We start from the raw sequence: 19,881 nt of genomic DNA, 5'->3' as shown, positions 1-19,881 counted from the left end.
GCTGGGGTGTTGCTTAAGTTAATGACAAAGTGGGCCGCGTTGCAAGAGGAGACAGAAATAGAGATTAGAGACGACTTTGACTTTGAGGCCATAAAGACATCGGGTGCTGTGCAGTGACAGTTCCACTCTGGGAGGGGAGGCGGTGCAAGACTGAAAAGTGGCATACAGATAGAGTGTATAGGATGCAGGTGGAGATAGTGAGGGAGGGGGGTGAGGGATTGAGGCCTGGGTGAGGAGTGCATGCTTGAAGTGCTGCGAGAGCTGCCAAAGCTAGTTTCAGAGCTCCTTGAAGTTCCTTCTGTCGGAGGGAGAGCGTGTACTTATGTGTCCCCCTGGGAGGGGAGAAGGGGGCTACATATGTGTGTATAGAGGGAAGGTAGGATGATTGGGGGCAGCACTGAGAACTCAGCAGGCACAGCGTGTATCCTGGTGTGCATTTGAATGTGTGTCTGTGTGTGTCCTGTGATCACACATCTCCTCAAGCAGCCCTGTAATTATCCTAAATTGTGTCTGGTGGGGCCTGCCTCCATCCCAGTGGAACAGCAGACAATCTGGGCTCCTGCCCAAATCTGCGGGGAGTTATCCTGTTAGCAGTGATTGGCTAAAGGAGGAGCAGAAAAAAATATTTAAAGGCCCCGGGATAAAATTAGAGAAATGAATGAGAGCTAAATAAGTTGAAGAGCAAGACCAGGGCCAAATAAGGCTGCGTGGCTTTGTCAACAACACCTGCTCTGACACTGCCGGAGAGTGGGTGTGCCGCAGGAGCAGACTTCAGCTAGATTTATGTGTACTGCATTTATGATAGGGCATACGTTATGAAGGGGTTATAAACTGTGATTCATGCCTTTATTAAGTGTTCATTAATAAATAAATTAAACATATAAATTGTAATTTATTAATGCTTTATAGATCAGTAGTAAGCAAACAAAAAGAACTAATGTTGGGTTTATATTATAGGTGAATCTTGAATTCATTAAAACTTTGATGAACAGTTCAACCATTTACTTTCTGAAAAGAGAATATCCACAGCAAAATCCATCGATTAACCACTGATTAAAATGAACAACTGCATTTGATTGATTATTGTAGTGAAAGAATCATTTAACAAGGACTTACAAATATTTGTAACTGCAGGTCGATTTTGTTAATTAATTGCTTTCCAAATTCAATTATAAATGTTAGTCAATAAAATGGGTTTCTCTTGTAGTAATAAGCAAGTAAGATATACAGAGGAACAAGTAAACAATGAGGATACACCAATAATGACAAACAACAACCCAATAATCTTATTAATAATAATAATTTCTTTGCACTGATCTATGAAAGATTAAAGAGACAGTGAAATAAAAAACGCAAGTACAAGTTTTAGTCTGTGTCTAGTTATCTCTTAGTATATGTCAAATATATATCAGACACTAATTTTTAAACATTTATATGTGAAAATCCCTCTCATTTGATCTCTTATAAAACATTCAGATATGACTGATGACTCATCCTGCAGTCTAGAGTGTAAACTTATGTACATACATTTATCCAATCAAATGGGAATTGCTGAGATTCGATTATTAATTCATTGCATCATTTAAAACCACTCTGGCCATTTGCTTGTGGCTTGTAGTAGCTAGCAGGGCAATATCATGGGTCAGAAATGTTCAATGTTGGCTGACAAAAACTTTCTTTACATTTCCAAAGAACATGGCTGAGGTTTATTTTCTTCTTTCCTGCCTCAGCCTCTGCCTGTCGGTCTGATAACGTGGGTGAGAGAGGTCTGGAGGCAGACAGTCCTCTGCACTTCCATATCTCTCCACAGCTCCACATCGCTCTGCGTTCACAAAGCCACACACATTTCTCATTGAACTTTATCATGCCCTTATATTCAGTTTCACCTCAGCTGACATATAAGCCATTGTGATAAAATAATCAACTGTTAATATTGGACTGTCAATTTACTGGTCAGGTTCCCGCGTCAACTTATTAACCCTCACCAAAGTAGAAAATTGTGCCTCATTAGAAAATGGTATCAATACTGCAGTCAATTAAAACTGCATATCGCTGTGGATAGCTATGGATCTTGCAATGATGAGGAGCATTTAGACAATGAGCAGAGTGAAAACTGTTCCTATATATGATAAAGTTATTAACATGATGGCAAAGGCTGGAAGGTGTATTTTATGACAAAACACCAGCCGTTTTGTGTCAGTCACCACAGTGGTGGAGAACTTGACGGCTGTGACACAAGAGGTGGTGACTTCTTACAGACTTTCCTGTCACCCAGCCTCCTGCCAGGCAGCTCAGGCAAAGCCCGGTGGCATGAAATATGATGCTGTGCAATTCAGCCCGGTGGAGGTGGAGTCTTTGCACTATGGAATAAGGGGCCACCTAAAGTGCTTGTGACAGCAGAAGAGGCAGCCGAGTCCCAAACACTCTGCAGCTCACAATAAGGGGAGCGAACGATGCTTGCTGATGCAAACATGGAGTGAGTGAAGGCAGTCGAAAGTGTGAGTGAAAAATATAAAAGAAGAAGTATCAATCTTTGTGGCTACAAACAGTATAAGCCCTCCCTCCCTGCTGAGGTAAGCTGCCAGTGGAGGATGCTCTGCTCCAGCTAATGTTTCATGCTCACAACATAAACAGGTCCAGCTATCAATCAGTGGGAGAGAAATTCCACCAGGACCATGTGGCTTTCCAACCATGTGATAGGAGAATCATGTTACTCCTTTATTCTCACGTTGTCTCCCTTTGATTCAGACCGTCACCTTGACACAGATTTGAACTCCTTCAAACATCTCCGCCATTTCCTATTTGTCCCTTCAGAGTGGTTCCCCTTTGTTTTTTCACTTCCATCACAATATTATATCTGTCCTGTATTTACTATATACAGTATAATTTCATATCCTCCTTTCTTTTTGTATAAAAACCTAAGAATAGTGAGATGCCAGTGAAGTGTTTCTCTGACGTGATTCAAAATCTATTCTGAAATCCCAAATATCCATGTCCCTCCACGTGTCTCGCTCTCTCATTCATAACTGTGGGCTGCAGAGATGGAGGCACCACCCATGTGACCACGCACTGATTGCAAAAGGGGAGAAAAAAATCCAACTGCAGCAACAAAGCACTCTGCTTGCATCACATGATGGGGCTGGCTTCCCTATATCCATCATCATAGGCGGTGGTAGATGATAGTGTGTGTGTCAGTAGCAATTATGGTTATCCACAGAGACTTCAGACAGCCCTTTTTTCCTTTATCTGGTTACAGTATTTTTTGCAGATTAAATGTTGACAATTTCTCATTATGGCCAAAACGGCTGATATTGTGGGGAGGACTACTTGACAAGCTGCAGCTATGTAGACGCCTTTATTTAAGCAAGAGAGATGAGGCCTGATGAAAGTCAATGTCAAACTAATTTCCAACCACATGAAGAACAACAGAATGAAACTGCAGACAGTATAGACTAAAACAAGACTAAGAGTCCATGCTCAGGCTGCACTAAGCTAAATGCTAAAGTCAGAATGCTAACATGCTCATTATGACAATAAGCCTGTGAATATTCTCATTTGTCCAGGTCATAGTATCTCAAAGGAATTTTAAATCGAAAGCAACTGGACTTGGTTATTTGTCTAAGAAGACGTTTCACCTCTCATCCAAGAGGCTTCATCAGTTCCTTCTCGCACCTGACCAGGCTGGGACTGGTCCAACTGGTCCAACTGGTCATTATGACAATACTAACATGATGATGTTTTGCAGTTATCGCAGTTATCATGTTCATCTCCTTAGTTTAGTTTATTGGCATGCTAACATTTGCTTGCTAGCCATTGCTAGCCATTAAACACAAAGTCCAGCTGATGCTAATGGGAAGGTCATTAGTCTTACAAGTGTTTAGTCATAACCATAGACTATATATAAAAATGGATGTAGACTCCAGGTCTGAAAAGTGAAGCCACTGGAGAAGTGCTTTAAACCTGAATTCTGTCTAATGACCATCAGGGGGCCACTCCACTGGCTGTAAAAAGAAGTCTGATTGCATTGAAGTCTGTGGGAAAATGATTCTACTTCTCACTTGATTTATTACCTCAGTAAATGTTTTCCTAATGAGTTTATGGTCTCAGCTAGTTTCAAGTCTACTTCAATACAACATGGTGTTCTTTTTTTGAGTTATGGTCCCATTTAGAGGAAAACAGACCATAAAGCAGGGTATGCATTAGGGCGGGACTACCTTGTGACTGACAGACTGTACCACACACAATCTGATAATCAGGACAGAGTACAGAGCAGGTCAGATCCACCCCTCACTCTTCCTCAGCTCCACCTTCTCATCCAAACATGGTTTCTTCTGGTAAAAAAAAAAAACCAAGATGGTGACGACTAAATTATAAACTGGAGGCTTTGAATCATAAACCAATGGGTGACATCACAGTAGGTTGCTACTTGGTCATACCAAAGTACTGGACAAATCTAAATTTTGACCTGATAATGATGCTAGATAAAGTCCTGTGATCGCCAAATTATCACAATCCGATGATAATCCATCCAATAGTTGAAAAAAGATTCTGAGGGTCACCAGATATGACTGGTGACGCTGGTGATCACTTAAATGATGCATCCTCTGGGAATCATGAATACCTGGACCAAATCCCTATGTTGAGATATTTCACAGGGTAAGTGAAAACTTTGATGCTTGTGGCACTAGGGGAAAAACCAGGGGGCATCATAAAAAGTGAGTTTCATCCTCTGCAAACCGTGAATGTCAGGGTAACCTGTCCAGTAGTTATAGAATGATTCAGAGGATGTATCACACTGGTGATCACACATGATACATCCTCTGGGAACCATGAATATCTGTAACAAATCCCTATATTGAGATATTTCACAGGGTAAATGAAAACCTTGACATGCTGGTGGCACAGGAGGAAAAAGCATGGGGTTACGACAAACAGTGGGGTTCATCCTGTGGGGACCATGAATGTCATGGTAATCTGTCCAGTAGTTGTTGAGATATGCCACTAGGGGCACATCCACAATTATGGACATAGTTTGCTGAGGGGTGCCAGGGGTGAGAGCACCACCAAGCTTTTTCTGTGCACTTAAAGACAAAACCTGAGCATGTGTGTAACCACTGGAAACCTTTAGCTTCTGCTCAAGTGTTCAAAATAAAAATGTCATAATATTTGTGATGCTTTCAGTTAATTAATTATAATGCATTAACTACAAACTTGAAATTTCAGTATAAAAAAAAATATTTGCAAAAGATTAAAATGAAAAGAAATAAATGAAGATACAGCCATTTTCCATGATATAAAGTGATGTAAAATTTGGGCCATAACACCCACCACTAATCTCAGGCAACAAAAGCGAGCACTCTCGGACAAGAGAGAGACAGAGTGCATGCATTCATGATGAGAAAGGCTGAATCATCAGGACTCATTGTGCCAACACTTGAGTAAAAGAGTGACCAGACCATACATGCCGCTGAAGCATGAAGGTACTCTACGTCCACATGCTACACTCAGTGCTCTGGTTGCCATCATCTGAATAGACATTCATAATCAATTTTCTGAAAAGCTTTGAGAGTGGGACCACTGAAAAGGGAATGTACTTACTGCTTGACAGATGATGGGGTATTTGATTCGATTGATGCCGCCGGCAAACACAGCGAAGGTCAGAGCCGTGTGGAAACAGAAGTTCAGAAGCATGTGCCATCCCTTCCGGCTGATGCGGATTGCGCTGCCATAAAAGACCAAGAACCAAAAAATTAGCAGGTACATACCATAAAGTAAAATCTCATTGAGATTCAGTTTTCAAGGTATATTACCCATCACGTGTGATTTAAGCCAGTCTTTAAAGTGAAGTAAAGTGCCCTTTTCTTTTACCTTGCTATGACCATATAAATTAACAACCACAGGAGAGCCTGGAATTGCTGCTCATAGACTCTGAGTAGTACAAACAAGCCATTACATCCTCCACTGCCAATGCATGTGCTGATTAACAGAATATTTTAAAGCACAGTGGAAAAAAGATGTAACCTTGGCTCAAGATAATGACTCACACTGAATATTTTCAAGTTGAGTAAACATAATTCAATTTCTCTAACTTAAACTGATTTTTTAAAGTCAAGACAAACCATTTCAAAGGGGAAGAGTAAAGTACATTTATAACTGTAATGGATCATTTCCTTTTTTAATTTAAATTTTTACCACATCAAATAGCACAACATTGTATTGTATATTGTATTGTTTTCACATTACCAAGCTTTGCAAGCTCAGTGTGAGTGATAGAAGATATATCTCTGACTAAGTACACTTGCACATTGAGAGAGGGAGAAGCAGGGTTTTCACCATCAACTCCAATAGATTCAACTGGGGACCATCATCATCATCAACATCATGGCTAGACAACATCAACCATGCACACAAACTCACTCATGGCCTAACAACATTCACTCTTAATGATTAACTATCTTACAATAATGGCACTGTAGAATATCACACCATTAACAAAGCAGGAACAATCAAAGTAAAACAACATTTTGGTGAAAGTCAAATATTAAAAATCTTAAACTACAAGAATAAATACATGATTGTTTATTATATTAACAACAGTGTTTTACTTTTTCCATATATCTTGCAAATTTTTATGAAATTGTTCAAAGACTCAGTGAAGAAAGGTCAAAATGTTAACATTAACCATATTTTTTGTATGTACTGTATGAACTGCACAAAACCATACTGCTCTTTTACCTAGTCTTTAATTTCCTTTCTCTTTTTACAGCTACATTCTGAAAAACAAATTATTTCCTCACAAGATTTCTTCATGAAATAGATAAAACGAGAAAATTCAAAGAAAATCTATGCCATTCAGTGACAGAGGAATAATGGTTATAGAAAAGTTGTTTCAAATCTTCACAGAATGAGAAGGAAAAAAAATGAGAGAATCAGTTTTAAGAGAAAGGAAAAGAATAATCCTCAGTTGACAAAATGGTAACACTTCCAACAAACTGTATAATCTTTATTTCAGAATGATGGACCTCAGGCAAAGGACTATTCACAGATTCTAGTAAGAGCTCAGTGTGTTATTCAGTGTGCTGTCTTTCTACACAGTTCTTTAACCCACTTTCACACATACAGTACATGCAGTGGTATATACACACAAACAGGGATCACTGCTGGTTTAATGGTGAAATAAAAAGAGATTGCTTCCACATGGCTTGGCCAATTGAAGTTTTCACAATGTAAAACACTGCAACTGTATCCACTATGTGAAATATGGTGTCAGCCAGGGGGTTATGCAGCCTTAGGCAGGGCACTTAACCCACATTATCACTTTCCATCCAGCTGTTAGAATATAGAATAAATGGGTCAAACAATATCAACATACATGTCTCACTGTGTGAATTAACAGCCCATCGATTCTTTTAATTACTTCCTTCTGTTTAATCAGTACAGTTACTGTCACCATTTGAAATTATATAACCCTTTGCTGGAAATCTCCACTCCCCAAAATGGAGGAGCGGAGCCCCGGCTGCACGTGAGCCAACTGTAGATGAAGCAGTGGCTCAGCAGTGAGCTATGAGGCGTGTCTGGGGCTGGGCTTCGCTGCTCTGCGTGAGGGGAGGGCGAGTTAAAGCTGCTGTTGTCGATGCCTCTGCCGTGGTCCAGGTACTGAACTCCATCCAGCAAAGAGGCCATAAATCAGGCCAGCTCCTGGCCTCCCTGGAAGGGGGTTTTCATAGGCTCTGCTCTGGGCTTTCATTGGGTCAAGTACATTAACCTGGCAACCCTCCATATCCCCATCTCCCAAAGGGTAGGGGGAATAAAATTGTCCTCTCTCTGCATCTGCTCTCTCACCCTGCACCCACTGCTGAGCCAACTGTAAGGGACAATAAAGCTATGGACAGTATAATATAACACATCATACAATGGTTAATTTCAGCAGAGTAATTTCATGTTCCAAACATAGGCAGCATCACAGGTAGCAGCACTGTTACAATAGAGGGGGCTGCGTGCTCATCATGTGTGAGAGCAGGGAGTAACACTGAAGCAGGGCTGGACTCTATGGTTGAAATCAGTGACATGATATCAAAATATCTTCCTGATATACTGTATATCAGTACAGCAAAAAATTTAATGTTCAGTTTAATGAACTGTGTCCCACTGTTGCCTGTTAACCTACATCAGGGAAAAATCTTCATACAAAAACTTTAATTTACAGTAGATCATTCTTTTTGTGTGACTTGGTTCCAAAAAGCTAAAAACATGACATTTTATTAGCTTATAATGTTGTTTATGAAAAATGTTAGTCAACTGTTACCTATTTATCCAGTAGTAACATTAGATTCATTCTGAGTCAGGTCGGCAGAAAGTCCAACACATAACTGGTTATGTGGCTGCAGATCTGTCTGAGGTTTGGTGCTGAGCAGTGAGACTGAACGCAGGGCTGATACATGACATAACAGCATTGTCTGCCACCTCTAAAGTATTTTTTGTCTTTTCTTGTTGTGTTCTGATGTCCACCATTTTGTTGGTAGCCATTATTAACCAAATACAACCTTAGCTGTTTTTGCTCCCTTTAATTACAGGCTCATGATGCTTGATTCCTTATTGCTGTCACAAAATATATGATGTAAAACAAATTTAAAAAGGCTTGTTCTCACTTTGGTTTTTCTCCTTTATATTGGATCAATTACAAGTAATTTAAAATTTTCCCATCATGCTTTGGACTGATCTAAACAGAAAGTGTCATGTTGCCATGGACAAGGTCACACCTGAACCCCTGTTTTTCAGCCTCTACATTATGTCTTTACATTTTTGGTAAATTTGCACCATCAGAAGTCATACTGTATCAGCTGCTAACAATTACAATCACAATAATGTACAGACAACAACAAACCGCATTACTTTTTATATACACAGAAGTCATTCATGCTGGTAAGTGTGAGGTAATCTGAGGTCAAGGACATTCCTTTAATATGGATATTAAGCGGGTTTATGGATGTTTATCCTTGTCGAACATCTATGATTGGAGAGAGTAAGTTCCTCTGAATCCAGCAGTACGTGTATGACATCAGAGTTTCCCATTTTGACTGAGTCATGACTCTGAGAAACCGTTTGACGCAAATTGCACCAAGAGGGTTCAAAGGATTTTGGTTTCAAAGACATGATACCCACTATGTTCTTCACTTGGCTCATACATCATGCATCACCACTGCACCAATAATCACAGGCTATCTTGGCTTAGTTTACTGGCAGAGAAAGAACCAGCAGTATGTACTGTATATGCATATATTTATGCATGTGTGTGTGCGTGTGTGTGTTAGTGAGCTGAAGTGAGAAAGAAACAAATTCAAACACGAGCTATCTGCTGTGCCTGTCCTTGAACAGCCTCCCTTGCAATCTGCACATTTAACACACAGTTCACAGCTTGGATACTGTCAGTCATCTGGAGTGATACTACACAACTCAAGTGTTACTAAACAGAGATGTGTTTTAGAGCTGGGGAGTGCCTAGAGGGAGGTGTGGAAGAGGAGGATGTGCTGGAGTTTGTTAATGTGAGCACAGCGCACAGAAAAACCCTCGAACACTCCCCTGTGAGTGACAGAGACCACAAAAGCCTCAGCTTCATATCTTAAATATGGGCTTGTTCGCGCTCTAGTTTGGACTGGAATTAATGTCTTTTTGCTCTGAAAAGCACTCGGTAATGTATAACTGTTGTTACATGTGTATCTAGTATCCTGGCTACAATCAGGTTTTGAACTCCCTGCTTTTAAGAGTCCTGGGTATGCTAGCTCAGGATACTGTTGCATTTAAAGACTTTCTCCAGGTTTTAGATCATCTCTGTCCTGCTCACAGTCAGTTAAACAAACCACATTAAGGTAAATGATGTAATGACGATCAGAACGGTTCAATAAAGGCAACATGTAAGAGTACTACAGATCAGACACTGTACCATAGTTCCCATTTTTAATTACCAGTAATGAGATGGAGAAGCAAAAAGGATCATATACCTAGATACTGTTACTATTATGTAGACAGGGATATGAAACACCACATCCCAAATATGAACAAAATCAGGGTACGACTGAAAACACGGATAGTAATGTGCACGTCATCATACTCATCATATTTGATAAAACTCTAGTGTTTAGCTTTGTTAACATGTCCATGTGGTGTCTTTATGTAATATAAGACATATCATGAGCATAATAAGCGTTCAACACCATGACTGAGTATTTCCACTTTGGAACTACAGTGAACCAATGACCGTCTCATAAAAACTGATTCAGACAGCCAGGGTTTCATATGTCATATAACCAATCCTGTCAACTTGTGGGGACGGGGGCGCGGAGCAAAATAAACCTGAAACACTGTGTCAGCCACTGCCAGTTAAAAGCTAACAAACAATATAAGCAAATGAAAGATGTTAATTATGCCAACTGTTCTGATTTGTCTGCTCCTTGCTAATTTTGGTCACAACAGACTCCTCATCTGGGTCTGGGTCTGGCTGAGGCTCAAACATGTGGCTGAGTCTGTCTGATGTTTCCTCCTCTAACCATCTTCACAATCTCTACTCTTTCACTGGTCAACCTAGTGCAAGTAGTGGTGGTGGGCCAGACACATGGCCTGATCCATATTTCTCAATGAGGAAGTAAGTGTTGATGTTGTTCCAGCCCCATTTTTCCCTTTTCCCTCTTTATGTGGGAAAACCATGTGAAACAAAATATTAATCATAGCAGAGTAAATTTTACACAGTTTAAAACATGTTAGAGGAACTTTAATAGATTTAGCAAAACTGCAAGAGGGCATTGCTGTATGGTCACGTGTAAATAATAGTTTATAACAGAAATTTGTTTCCAACATAATTTGCAAAGGGGTTTTAATGTAAAATTAAGATATAAATCTTAAGATTCTAGATCTTATATTGCAACACAGTTTGTCCTGTTCCTCAGTTGTGAAATATGTTTGACAGTCTAGTAAAATATCTTTTACATATCTATTATGTGTCAACTACAAATTAACACTCATAACTGTGCTACTTTAGAACCACTATAGTGTATCATGTATTTGTCTCCTTTTTCCTCATAAATGCAGTTTCATTTAAAAATGCCCTTGTTTGAGGGTTTCTAGCTCTTTTCTTTACCTTATTCCTAATTAATATCTTTAAACTGTGAACCATGGTTGTGCATTGCTTTTTGCATTGATTGTCAGTTTCAGGTTTGAGTTCAGCTGAATTTAAAAATCACCACAAACTTGATTTTTAACACCAGATGTTTGATGTTTGGAAATTGTTGACATTTCAGTTGAATCAAAAATCTCAAGTCTCCTGCAATTTTGAAATTGCGCCTGCCTGTATCTCAGCTTTCGTTTTCTTCCTTCATTCAGTGCTGCCACGCTAGACGACAGACTGCGACGTTGCTGTTTGAGGCTCCAGATGCTGTCATCGCCGTCTGACTGCAGAGGGACGCACCCTGTCTTCATCCCTGGTGTCACAGATGGATGCAAACTGCAAATGCTGCTCATACAGTTTCATACATTTTATGCTTTAGTCACATTAAAGACAAGAAAACATTAATAAATCCAAAGATATCTGTCAGAAAAAATATCAGTATATCTTCAATATTTCAATGAAAATGTGACATTTGAGACGTTTCCTATTTCCTTTATATTAAAATGGATGGAGAGCTATTACAATAATATCACATTAATGCCATGGACATGATAAAGTGACTGATGGGCTACAGGAACAACAGATGATGAATTGGCATGCTGAAACAATACGCCGCTCAGTCTTCCCCCTGCTTTAATAACAGCATCTACAGCAGATGAACATAAGTGGAGCAGACAAATGCCACAGAGCAAAACCACAAGAGCCACACGGTGCATTCAATGTCCTCATCTCCATATGGGATAAAAGGAACAAAGGTGGCCTAAGTACCCCTTAGAAATCCATTTGAAGCATATATTTCTGCTCTGACTGTCTGAAACACACACATACACACGCACAAACATCTGTCTGTGTGTTTTAGGTCCTCTTAGTCAGACAGGCTGCAGTGCTTTACGCCAGCCTAAAGCATCTTACTCACATCACAGTCAACCCAGGATCTGTGACAGAGGAGTCAAAAACAGACTGTAAAGCATTAAGGTAAAAAGGTGAGAAAGGAGGGGATTGCACGAGCGTCTGCCCGAGTGTCCAGATGCAGAAGTGAAGTTCAGGGCTGCGATTTGAAATGAAGGCTCAACAGGTTTAAATGTGAACTTCAACAGAATCACGGTGGCGACATCTTCTTACCTGTGGTGCACTATGTACGTGATGATGGAGGCGAAGAGGCAGAGCAACATGACTGCCGTGCAGGCATACACGACCGGGTGCAAAAACTCCCCAGGGTATGGGGGGAAAGACAGCACCTTCTTCAGATCCTGAGGCAGCAAAAGAGAAAGAGAGGAGAAGAGTGAATCAGACACAAGTCATCATCAATACAGCATCATAAAAATAATCAGTGAGCAAGAGCTACGCCTGCACAGTGACAGCATTTCCAACAATCCACCCAAAGACAAAGATGATGAGCTCTCCACATGCACAGGCGGAGTACAGTGTGCCGACGAGAATGCGAAATGCAAATGAACATCAAGGAAATGTCTTCGAGTTAGAGCGCTGTCCAAATCAACATAAAAGAGTAACAACCCTGTCGAGTGAATACTCTTCCCCCTACATTTACATTTTGCATTTCAGGCATTTAGCTGACACTCTTAACCGGAGCGAGTGAATGTAACAATAGCATAAGCCTCCTAGTCTGCCAATATAAAAAGCAAAACAAAAATGGACAGGAGCCAGATAGAAAGAAAAAAAGAAGAAAACAAAGTTAAGTCGCTTTTTGTGGCTCTAAAAGACACATTGTTAACAGAGGCTCATTAAGCTCTTATCAACATCACAGTCGATTTGCTTTGTAATTTCTTCTACACGGAGCCTGCAAGACCAACTTACAGCAGACGTTGTGACAGCTACTGCTTCAAACTCTCAGGGTACAGACAACTTTTTAATACTTTATTTTATCGCTGTATCTGTAAGCTTGTATTATGAGACAAAACAAGCTATTGTAAAATCAGTACGCTTACTTCTCATGCTCTTGACTGCCTGCCCCCCCCCGTGCCACAGGCAGGTGTGGAGCCCACAGTGACGTCATGATTTAGCCCCCATCATGTTGACGCTGCTAAATAAAGCACACCTTATCTCCATAACCCCAGCAGCTCAGTGTGAGTTTGTGTCTGCGAGAGTGATCCACATACACGCTGTCTGACTCCATCATTGTCTCGCTGAGTAGCCAAGTGGGATATTTATCCAAAGGCTGATGAGCCTGTCGGGGCCTGCGAGGGGTCATGACCTTCAGCTGAGCACTTATAAGCACAGTTGTAAAGTAGCGGCCTGAGCTGAAATGAAAAGTTTGGGCAACATGACAGTGGGGAGATGTAGAGCAAGAGAGTATGTGGTAGGGACACTGGTCTTTTTTTAGAGGTATAAGCAGTCATTGCTCTGATGCTGTCGTGCCATTTCCCAGAAATCACTTGGTCTGTCCTTGGATAGCTGGAGTCTCTGTGTATGTATTCTTAAATTTGGTTTACATTTATTTGCTAGCTGCCCACGTCTTTAATTTACTATAAACCGCAAACATAAAATCCATCCATCCACCCAGATGGCAGCTAAATGAAACTTCTGGCCCAACCTATGCCTGTGTCCTCGGCCCGAGTCTGGCCCATATATTTCACCATCTGGGTGCGTGGAGCTGGTCGCATAGCAGGCCAGAAGAAAACAAAAATGTGGCCCAGGTATGGGGCGAATTTCTGGAGCCTTTTTCCAGCTCGCAATATAGAGTGAGAGGCAGGGTACAGCTTGGGCAGGTTGCCGGTCTTCACAGATCTAACACACACGCACACATATACATATTAAGAACATTCAGTCTCAAATTCACATCCTGTCCCACGAAAATCGTTGTCTAATCACATCCGGATTTTAACAATGAAACTTGGCAAAGCGAACCTGTCATGCTTTGGATTTCTTGAAGCTGTGGGTTCCTAGGAACAGCAATAGTCAGAATACAGGTTTGGGTGGCGACATATTTTTTTTTTTTGCCTTCCCAAAACCAAAGAGTGTAAACAAATACTCCCCACATGATTTTGCAGGGTGCTTGTATTAAAACAGTCTGCTGGAAAGTACTTTTTTGCCAACCAACCCACTCATGGAGTTAGCTTAATTAGCTAGTTAGCTACAGCTGGTGAAAATGTGCCAGCGACAGATATGTTTTTATTTGGCAAAATCAACAGTCAACAGGCAAAATCAACAGCTGAAATCAAAGCCCAATTGTTTCAAAAATGACTAAGAACTGTGAGAGGTAAATCTGCCCCCATTATCACTATCACCATATTATAACTGTGTGTTCTGGGTGACACCTGTCTTTGTACCGTGGGAGGAAACAAGAGCCCCCAGAGGAAGTCAATGTAAATACTAGGAGAATGCAAACTCTCACAGAATGGTACCAACATGGTTTACTAGCTAATAGCTAACTTTGTTCAGCTGTTTTTTTTTATGCTAAACAGAGCGAGTACAGTGGATTTAGCTCCTGCTGCTTCTGGAAACAAAGCTGGTGAGAATGATGTGACTAAATCACAACAGCTGAGGGCTATAAAACCAAAACATTAAGCTGAAAGACACTAAAACAGGACAAAGAGCTGAGGGGAACTGCAGAGTGGGGTGATAAATCTCTGTGGGTTAGTCACGGTTAGTTTTTAAACTGCTTGTTTTAGCCAATCAGATATGAATATATTGATTATCCATATGTCCAATAGCTGTACCTGCTCTTTCTCGTGTGCTGGAGCATATCCCAGCTGACACTGGGTGAATGGTGGAGTACACGCTAGACAGGTCACCAGTCAATCACAGGGCTACATAGCAACAGACCATTCACACTCATATTCACACCTATGGGCAAACACTATAGTCAAAAGTTTTAGAACGTCTCTGTCCAGTTCAACACAAACCAGCTCCATGAGGTTCAGAGACTGTGCTGGTCTTCCATCAGGTGAAGCCACCGTTTAGTTCTTTTCTTCTGATGTTGTCAGTCATTATCTAGCTGTAGCAAGTCTTCGTTACTTATCTTTTTCTCATTATTCTGATAGCACCATACAGAATTACTTCCTGCAGTTTAGTATTGTCCTAATAATGCGTCAGAGGGCATAAAAGTTTGTTCCAACACTGCCTTTGTACAGACAGAGGGTTAATAAGTCATCAGCAAAGGTTGTGGCACCTGAAGGAACTGTTTTTAACTTTTAAGGCATCATTTACTTCAATAGCTGCAGGAAAGATGTTTATTAATTCCTGAAAAAGGCCTGTTTTCTATTAAAGTTACATGGTTTTCCAGTGTTTAGTTACCTTTAACCTAAAAATAAAATGGGGGAGACTTTTAACTGATGGTATACCTATGGAGTACTCAGAGGAACATGCAACAGAACATACAACCTTCACACAGAAAGGCCACGGTGTCCGATGAGTTTGAACCCAGAACCATGTTTCTGTGAAGCAACAGTGCTACTGACTGCATCACCATGCTGGTGGCTGACTAGAGCAGCTTTAACATTATTATTAAAATATCTCTAAAAACTGCTCTTGCCAAACTGAAAAGTGGCGGAAGAAAAATCTGAATGATCAATCTTTGAAAATACACACAGTTATGCCACTGCAGCTTGTAGCTTGGCCAGGGAGTTAAAAAAATTACAAGAGAGAGGGATGGAGAGAAAACTGCAATTGGACCTGGCAAATGAAATGTAGCATAATTTAAGAACACAGTAGCACACAGACAGATGAAGGAAAAACATATCATGCAGATGGAACGAAAGAAAGAACAATGAGAGAACGGACTTTGTGGGGAAAAAAAAACATGACAAACACATTCCAACATTGTAAACAGCTTCATGTAATTTGGCTGTTACAAATTTACAGGGAATTATTAAGTTTATATTTGTCCTCGGAGCGATGTTATGGAAGGACAATGAAAGCTGGTGTTAATTACAGCTCAATGAATTGATATTGCTGAAGAAAAAAAAAATCACAGCCTGAAGCATCAGCAAGAAATCCTGCTGAAATGAAGCTTTTAAGGCAGTAAGCTGATTTATATACTTAAAGAGCAAACATCGCTCCATAGGAGTTCAGATCATGAAAAATTACCCCACGCACAAACATCAACTTGACTAAAGGTCAAAGAGAAAACGTCTCAGAGGGAATCAGTTACTGCATTGATAGGAACTAAATCGTGCTCAGACATATTGAACAGTGAATTGTGATGCTAAGCGCCACATGGTGAGTGACAGCAGCTACAGTTAAATGGCTTTAGGTGCGAGGGAGGAAGTCAAACGCTCTCATGAGACGTATTATCATCATCACTGGGCTTATGATGTTGGCTCTCGCCTCCAGAGTCTTTAACCGTTTGACACCCCAACAAATAAAGCCCGCCCAGCCCACAGCTGTGCTGAGCTGCTTCTCTCAAAATCCATAAGACGTCATGCATCCTGGAAGTGTTTCCTCACAAAAGCATATGTGCCGCAGTGCTTTGGTACTAAAACCGGGTAGATCGGCATGTAGTATACAAATGTGTAGCAACTTTCAATGCTACGGCCAATTTGAAAAAAAAAAATATATATATTAGCTTTTAGAAATTGAATTTTTCAGGATTTAGAGAATTTATTTTTTTATTCACACCACTGTCCACCATGTTTTCACTGTTTTAGCTCCTCCACTCCTGTCAAACACCGCTTTGTGAGACAGTAATAACCATTAACATCAGAGGCAAAAACCAAGCATTTTTAGCATGCTTGCTGACATTTTTGAGTACACTTGTTAACGTTTTCACTGTACACAGGTTCGATGCTTGAAACACATTAGTTTTAGTTTGTATCATGCAAATTGCGTAGTGATAAAAGCCTAAAAGCCCTGCAAACAACAGAGTGTACTGTTCCCAGCATCCAGCTGCAGCAAGACAGACTAACATCTCTATCCCGGCTGAGCTGGTGATAGTGGAGCTAAAAATCAGGTGTGAATGAAGCTGCAGAGGCAGGAAAGATCTTCATATCTGAACAGCAGGGCAGGACATTCACACACAGGCCCTGCTGAGGTCTGGATTTACTGCTGGAGGAGATATTAGCACTTTCAGTGATGGGTCAATCCCTGCTATTTTCAGTTGCCTGTAAAGAACAGATGGTTTGTTTCCAGGAAGGCAGAGGCTGCTGTGATAATGCATTATTTCTTTGTTTTTTTATTTATTCTATTTTTTTATTTGAATGAATGAACATAATTAACTGTTGTTCTTATCAATTTTTAAGTCACAGGTTTCATTATTTAATACTTTACTTTTGAATACAATGAATTAATGAATGAATTGAAAAAATAATTGTGAGATTCACTGATAATGAAAATAATTTTTAGTTGAAGCCTTAATTGTGACCTTGGCTGTTGAAGCAGAGGTTGTGGGGTTGGTTTGAAAAAAATATTCTGAATTATATTTCTTACTTTGTTTGTTTATATAACAATTCCAAATCCATATTCCAAATCACTCAAAAACTGGATAAGAAAAGAAGCACCTTGGAAAGGTGTGACACCCAAAAAGACTAGAGAATGACTAAATAACTATATACAGGACACTGTCTGACATGGTTGTTCCCTTTAGGACAAAATGTTGTGAGAACTTATTTGCAATGAATCAGATATAATGATATTCTTTAGAAATGCAAATCCCCCTGAATCTAAAAATACACGTATCATGTCTGTGTTCATTTGACTGAGTTATGACTCAGACCTCACTACAATAACTAACTTCCTGTTGTTTTCAGAACCCTGTCATGCACCTGTCTCTCTTTCAGCTCACGCAGCAGCTTCGCCTCACGACCCTCCTTCAGTTCTCCCGCACCCCCCTGAACAGGCAGTCCTCACGACCTACACACATGTTTGTGTGTTTGTGTGTGTGTGTATATAGCTATATAACAGAGATCAAAGCCTTTACGTGACAAAAGTGGCACAACAGGAATCAATGATACCAAATCTATGCAACATAATTACAGAGTCTGACAAATATTTCCAACTGAAGTGCTGGTGGACGAGGCAGCTTCCAGACCAGCCGAAGAAGGACAGCAGTAGCCTAAAGGTGCGGGGAGACAGAGGCTGGGAAACGAGTCCAGCTGAAAGTGAATGAGTAATAACCCATCTTCTACTACTACATAGGTACCCTTATGCAAGGTTCTAATCAGCTGCTCAGTGGCCAGCAGCAGAGGATCTGCCCTTTTGTGGGGTGACATATACTTTACAGCAGCATTGTGTAGAAAAGAAGAAGGGCAAAGCTAGAATGGAGCATGCATGCTCAGCAGCAGCCTTCCCTGGACAAGTAAAGGTTAAATAAATGACCAGACAGAGCTGCAGGAGAGAAGAGGAGGAAAAAAGGAGGAAGGATGAATGGAGTCTGTCCCTTTCAGCAGATGGATTGACCCAAAGAAAAATGGCGAGACAGACGACTGTGTGCCCTGAACAAATTGTTCATATGGTTCCAAGAAGCAGTGTTGATGCTGCTGGGGTGATGTGGGGCAAACCGCTGCAGCACAGAGGAGGAGCAGCAGACTCCAGTGGGATGAATGCACAATACTTACACTGAACACTGACTCAGTGCACTATAGCTTTTTACTGCTGTTGTTATTATCCAGTCATTAATCATTTTCTTTAAAGCATGTGCAGATTTCCAGACTTTCACAGTCTGCTACATTGGAGATGTACATTGACTCCTGTATATTTACGTTATGTATAGATCTCACTGTGCTGTGCAACAGATACAGACTGTAAAGTTGAAACTCCCTTGTTGACCAGGCTGTCATGATGACTGATAGGCCATTGGCGTAGCTCGCAGTGTGCTCTGAACAACTCTTCCCTGCTATACTTTTCCTTGCAGAAGCCAACAGCAGAATGTCAGCTGGGGACGGGAGCAGCCAGCTTCAAATGTGATTCCTCCACTCCAGTTATTATCATTATTGCTATCGTATTACATCACAGCACCGTGGCCACTTTATTACTGTGTCTGTGCGGCAGGGAAATGTGGCCAGCCCTCTGACAGTGCAATTCATTACAGCCAGGCAACAATATTGCCATGCAGGGCGGCTTAGTTTAGCCTATTCTGGATTAGAACTGGCATGTTACATCTAAACATGCCTCCATTGTCCCCTTGCCTCGGCAGCTAAACAGGCCCCCAATCCCCTGTTTGTGTTGTAGTTACAACTTTAATCCAGGATCCACCCTCCCCCTGCCAAAATCAGATTACCGGAGTCAATTAAACTTGATCCATAATCTCAGAGCACAGGCACAGTGGATGCAAGGTTATCAGGCCCTGCAAAATAAAATGGGACAAATACACTGCTGATGTGAGAGGACTTACAGGCGCAGTGTTTGGTTTAGCCCAGCGATTGGTTATGATGCTGAACTGGGAAACCTGCTACATGCAAATATTTCCCAGACTCTGGCAAATTTTATGCATTTTGTTTTTAATTGATGCTGTTGAACCCACAGAATCTGTAAGCCAATCTGTGACATATGTCCTCACAAATGTGCTCCTTTCCCCTGTTGTAATCACATTGGTGCACGCAAGAATGCACAAACATTGTGGGGGAGAGGGAAGAGAAAGGGAGTGAGAGAAAAAACAAAATTAAAATCCTCTAGTGAACAGCCTGCGGGCTCCCGGCTCCCAGCTCCCATCCAGCACTGTATTTTATCATCCTTGAGTGGCTGTGCGAAGGCTGGAACAGAACCGGAGTGAGTGTGCAAATCAAACCCACTCTGGCTCGCCCGTACACCACTGGATAACAGAGAGCGAC

At 40.9% G+C, this 19,881-nt stretch overlaps 1 protein-coding gene and 1 long non-coding RNA gene across 5 annotated transcripts in view; one reads left to right on the top strand and one right to left on the bottom strand.

Moving 5' to 3' along the window:
* LOC139623233 (adhesion G protein-coupled receptor A1) overlaps positions 1–19,881 on the bottom strand; it is a 163,718-nt gene that overhangs the window by 17,143 nt on the left and 126,694 nt on the right. For all 4 annotated transcript variants that reach the window (XM_071481287.1, XM_071481288.1, XM_071481289.1 and 1 more), the window contains 2 exons: positions 12,281–12,408; positions 5,599–5,722 (listed from right to left, as the gene is read on the bottom strand). In XM_071481287.1, the coding sequence (XP_071337388.1) occupies positions 5,599–5,722; positions 12,281–12,408 (252 nt within the window). The remainder of the gene's footprint in view (positions 1–5,598; positions 5,723–12,280; positions 12,409–19,881) is intronic.
* Positions 898–13,227, top strand: LOC139623235 (uncharacterized). The gene is made up of 2 exons (XR_011691455.1): positions 898–5,757; positions 11,374–13,227. It is a non-coding gene; the product is annotated as an uncharacterized lncRNA (long non-coding RNA).

This window comes from Trachinotus anak, unplaced genomic scaffold, assembly GCF_046630095.1.
Source record: "Trachinotus anak isolate AG129_WGS33_773 ecotype Australia unplaced genomic scaffold, CSIRO_AGI_Tana_v1 ptg000007l, whole genome shotgun sequence".
NCBI lineage: Eukaryota > Metazoa > Chordata > Actinopteri > Carangiformes > Carangidae > Trachinotus > Trachinotus anak.
Note: the sequence above shows the minus strand (reverse complement) of the source record. Positions and strands in the feature narration are given on the sequence as shown.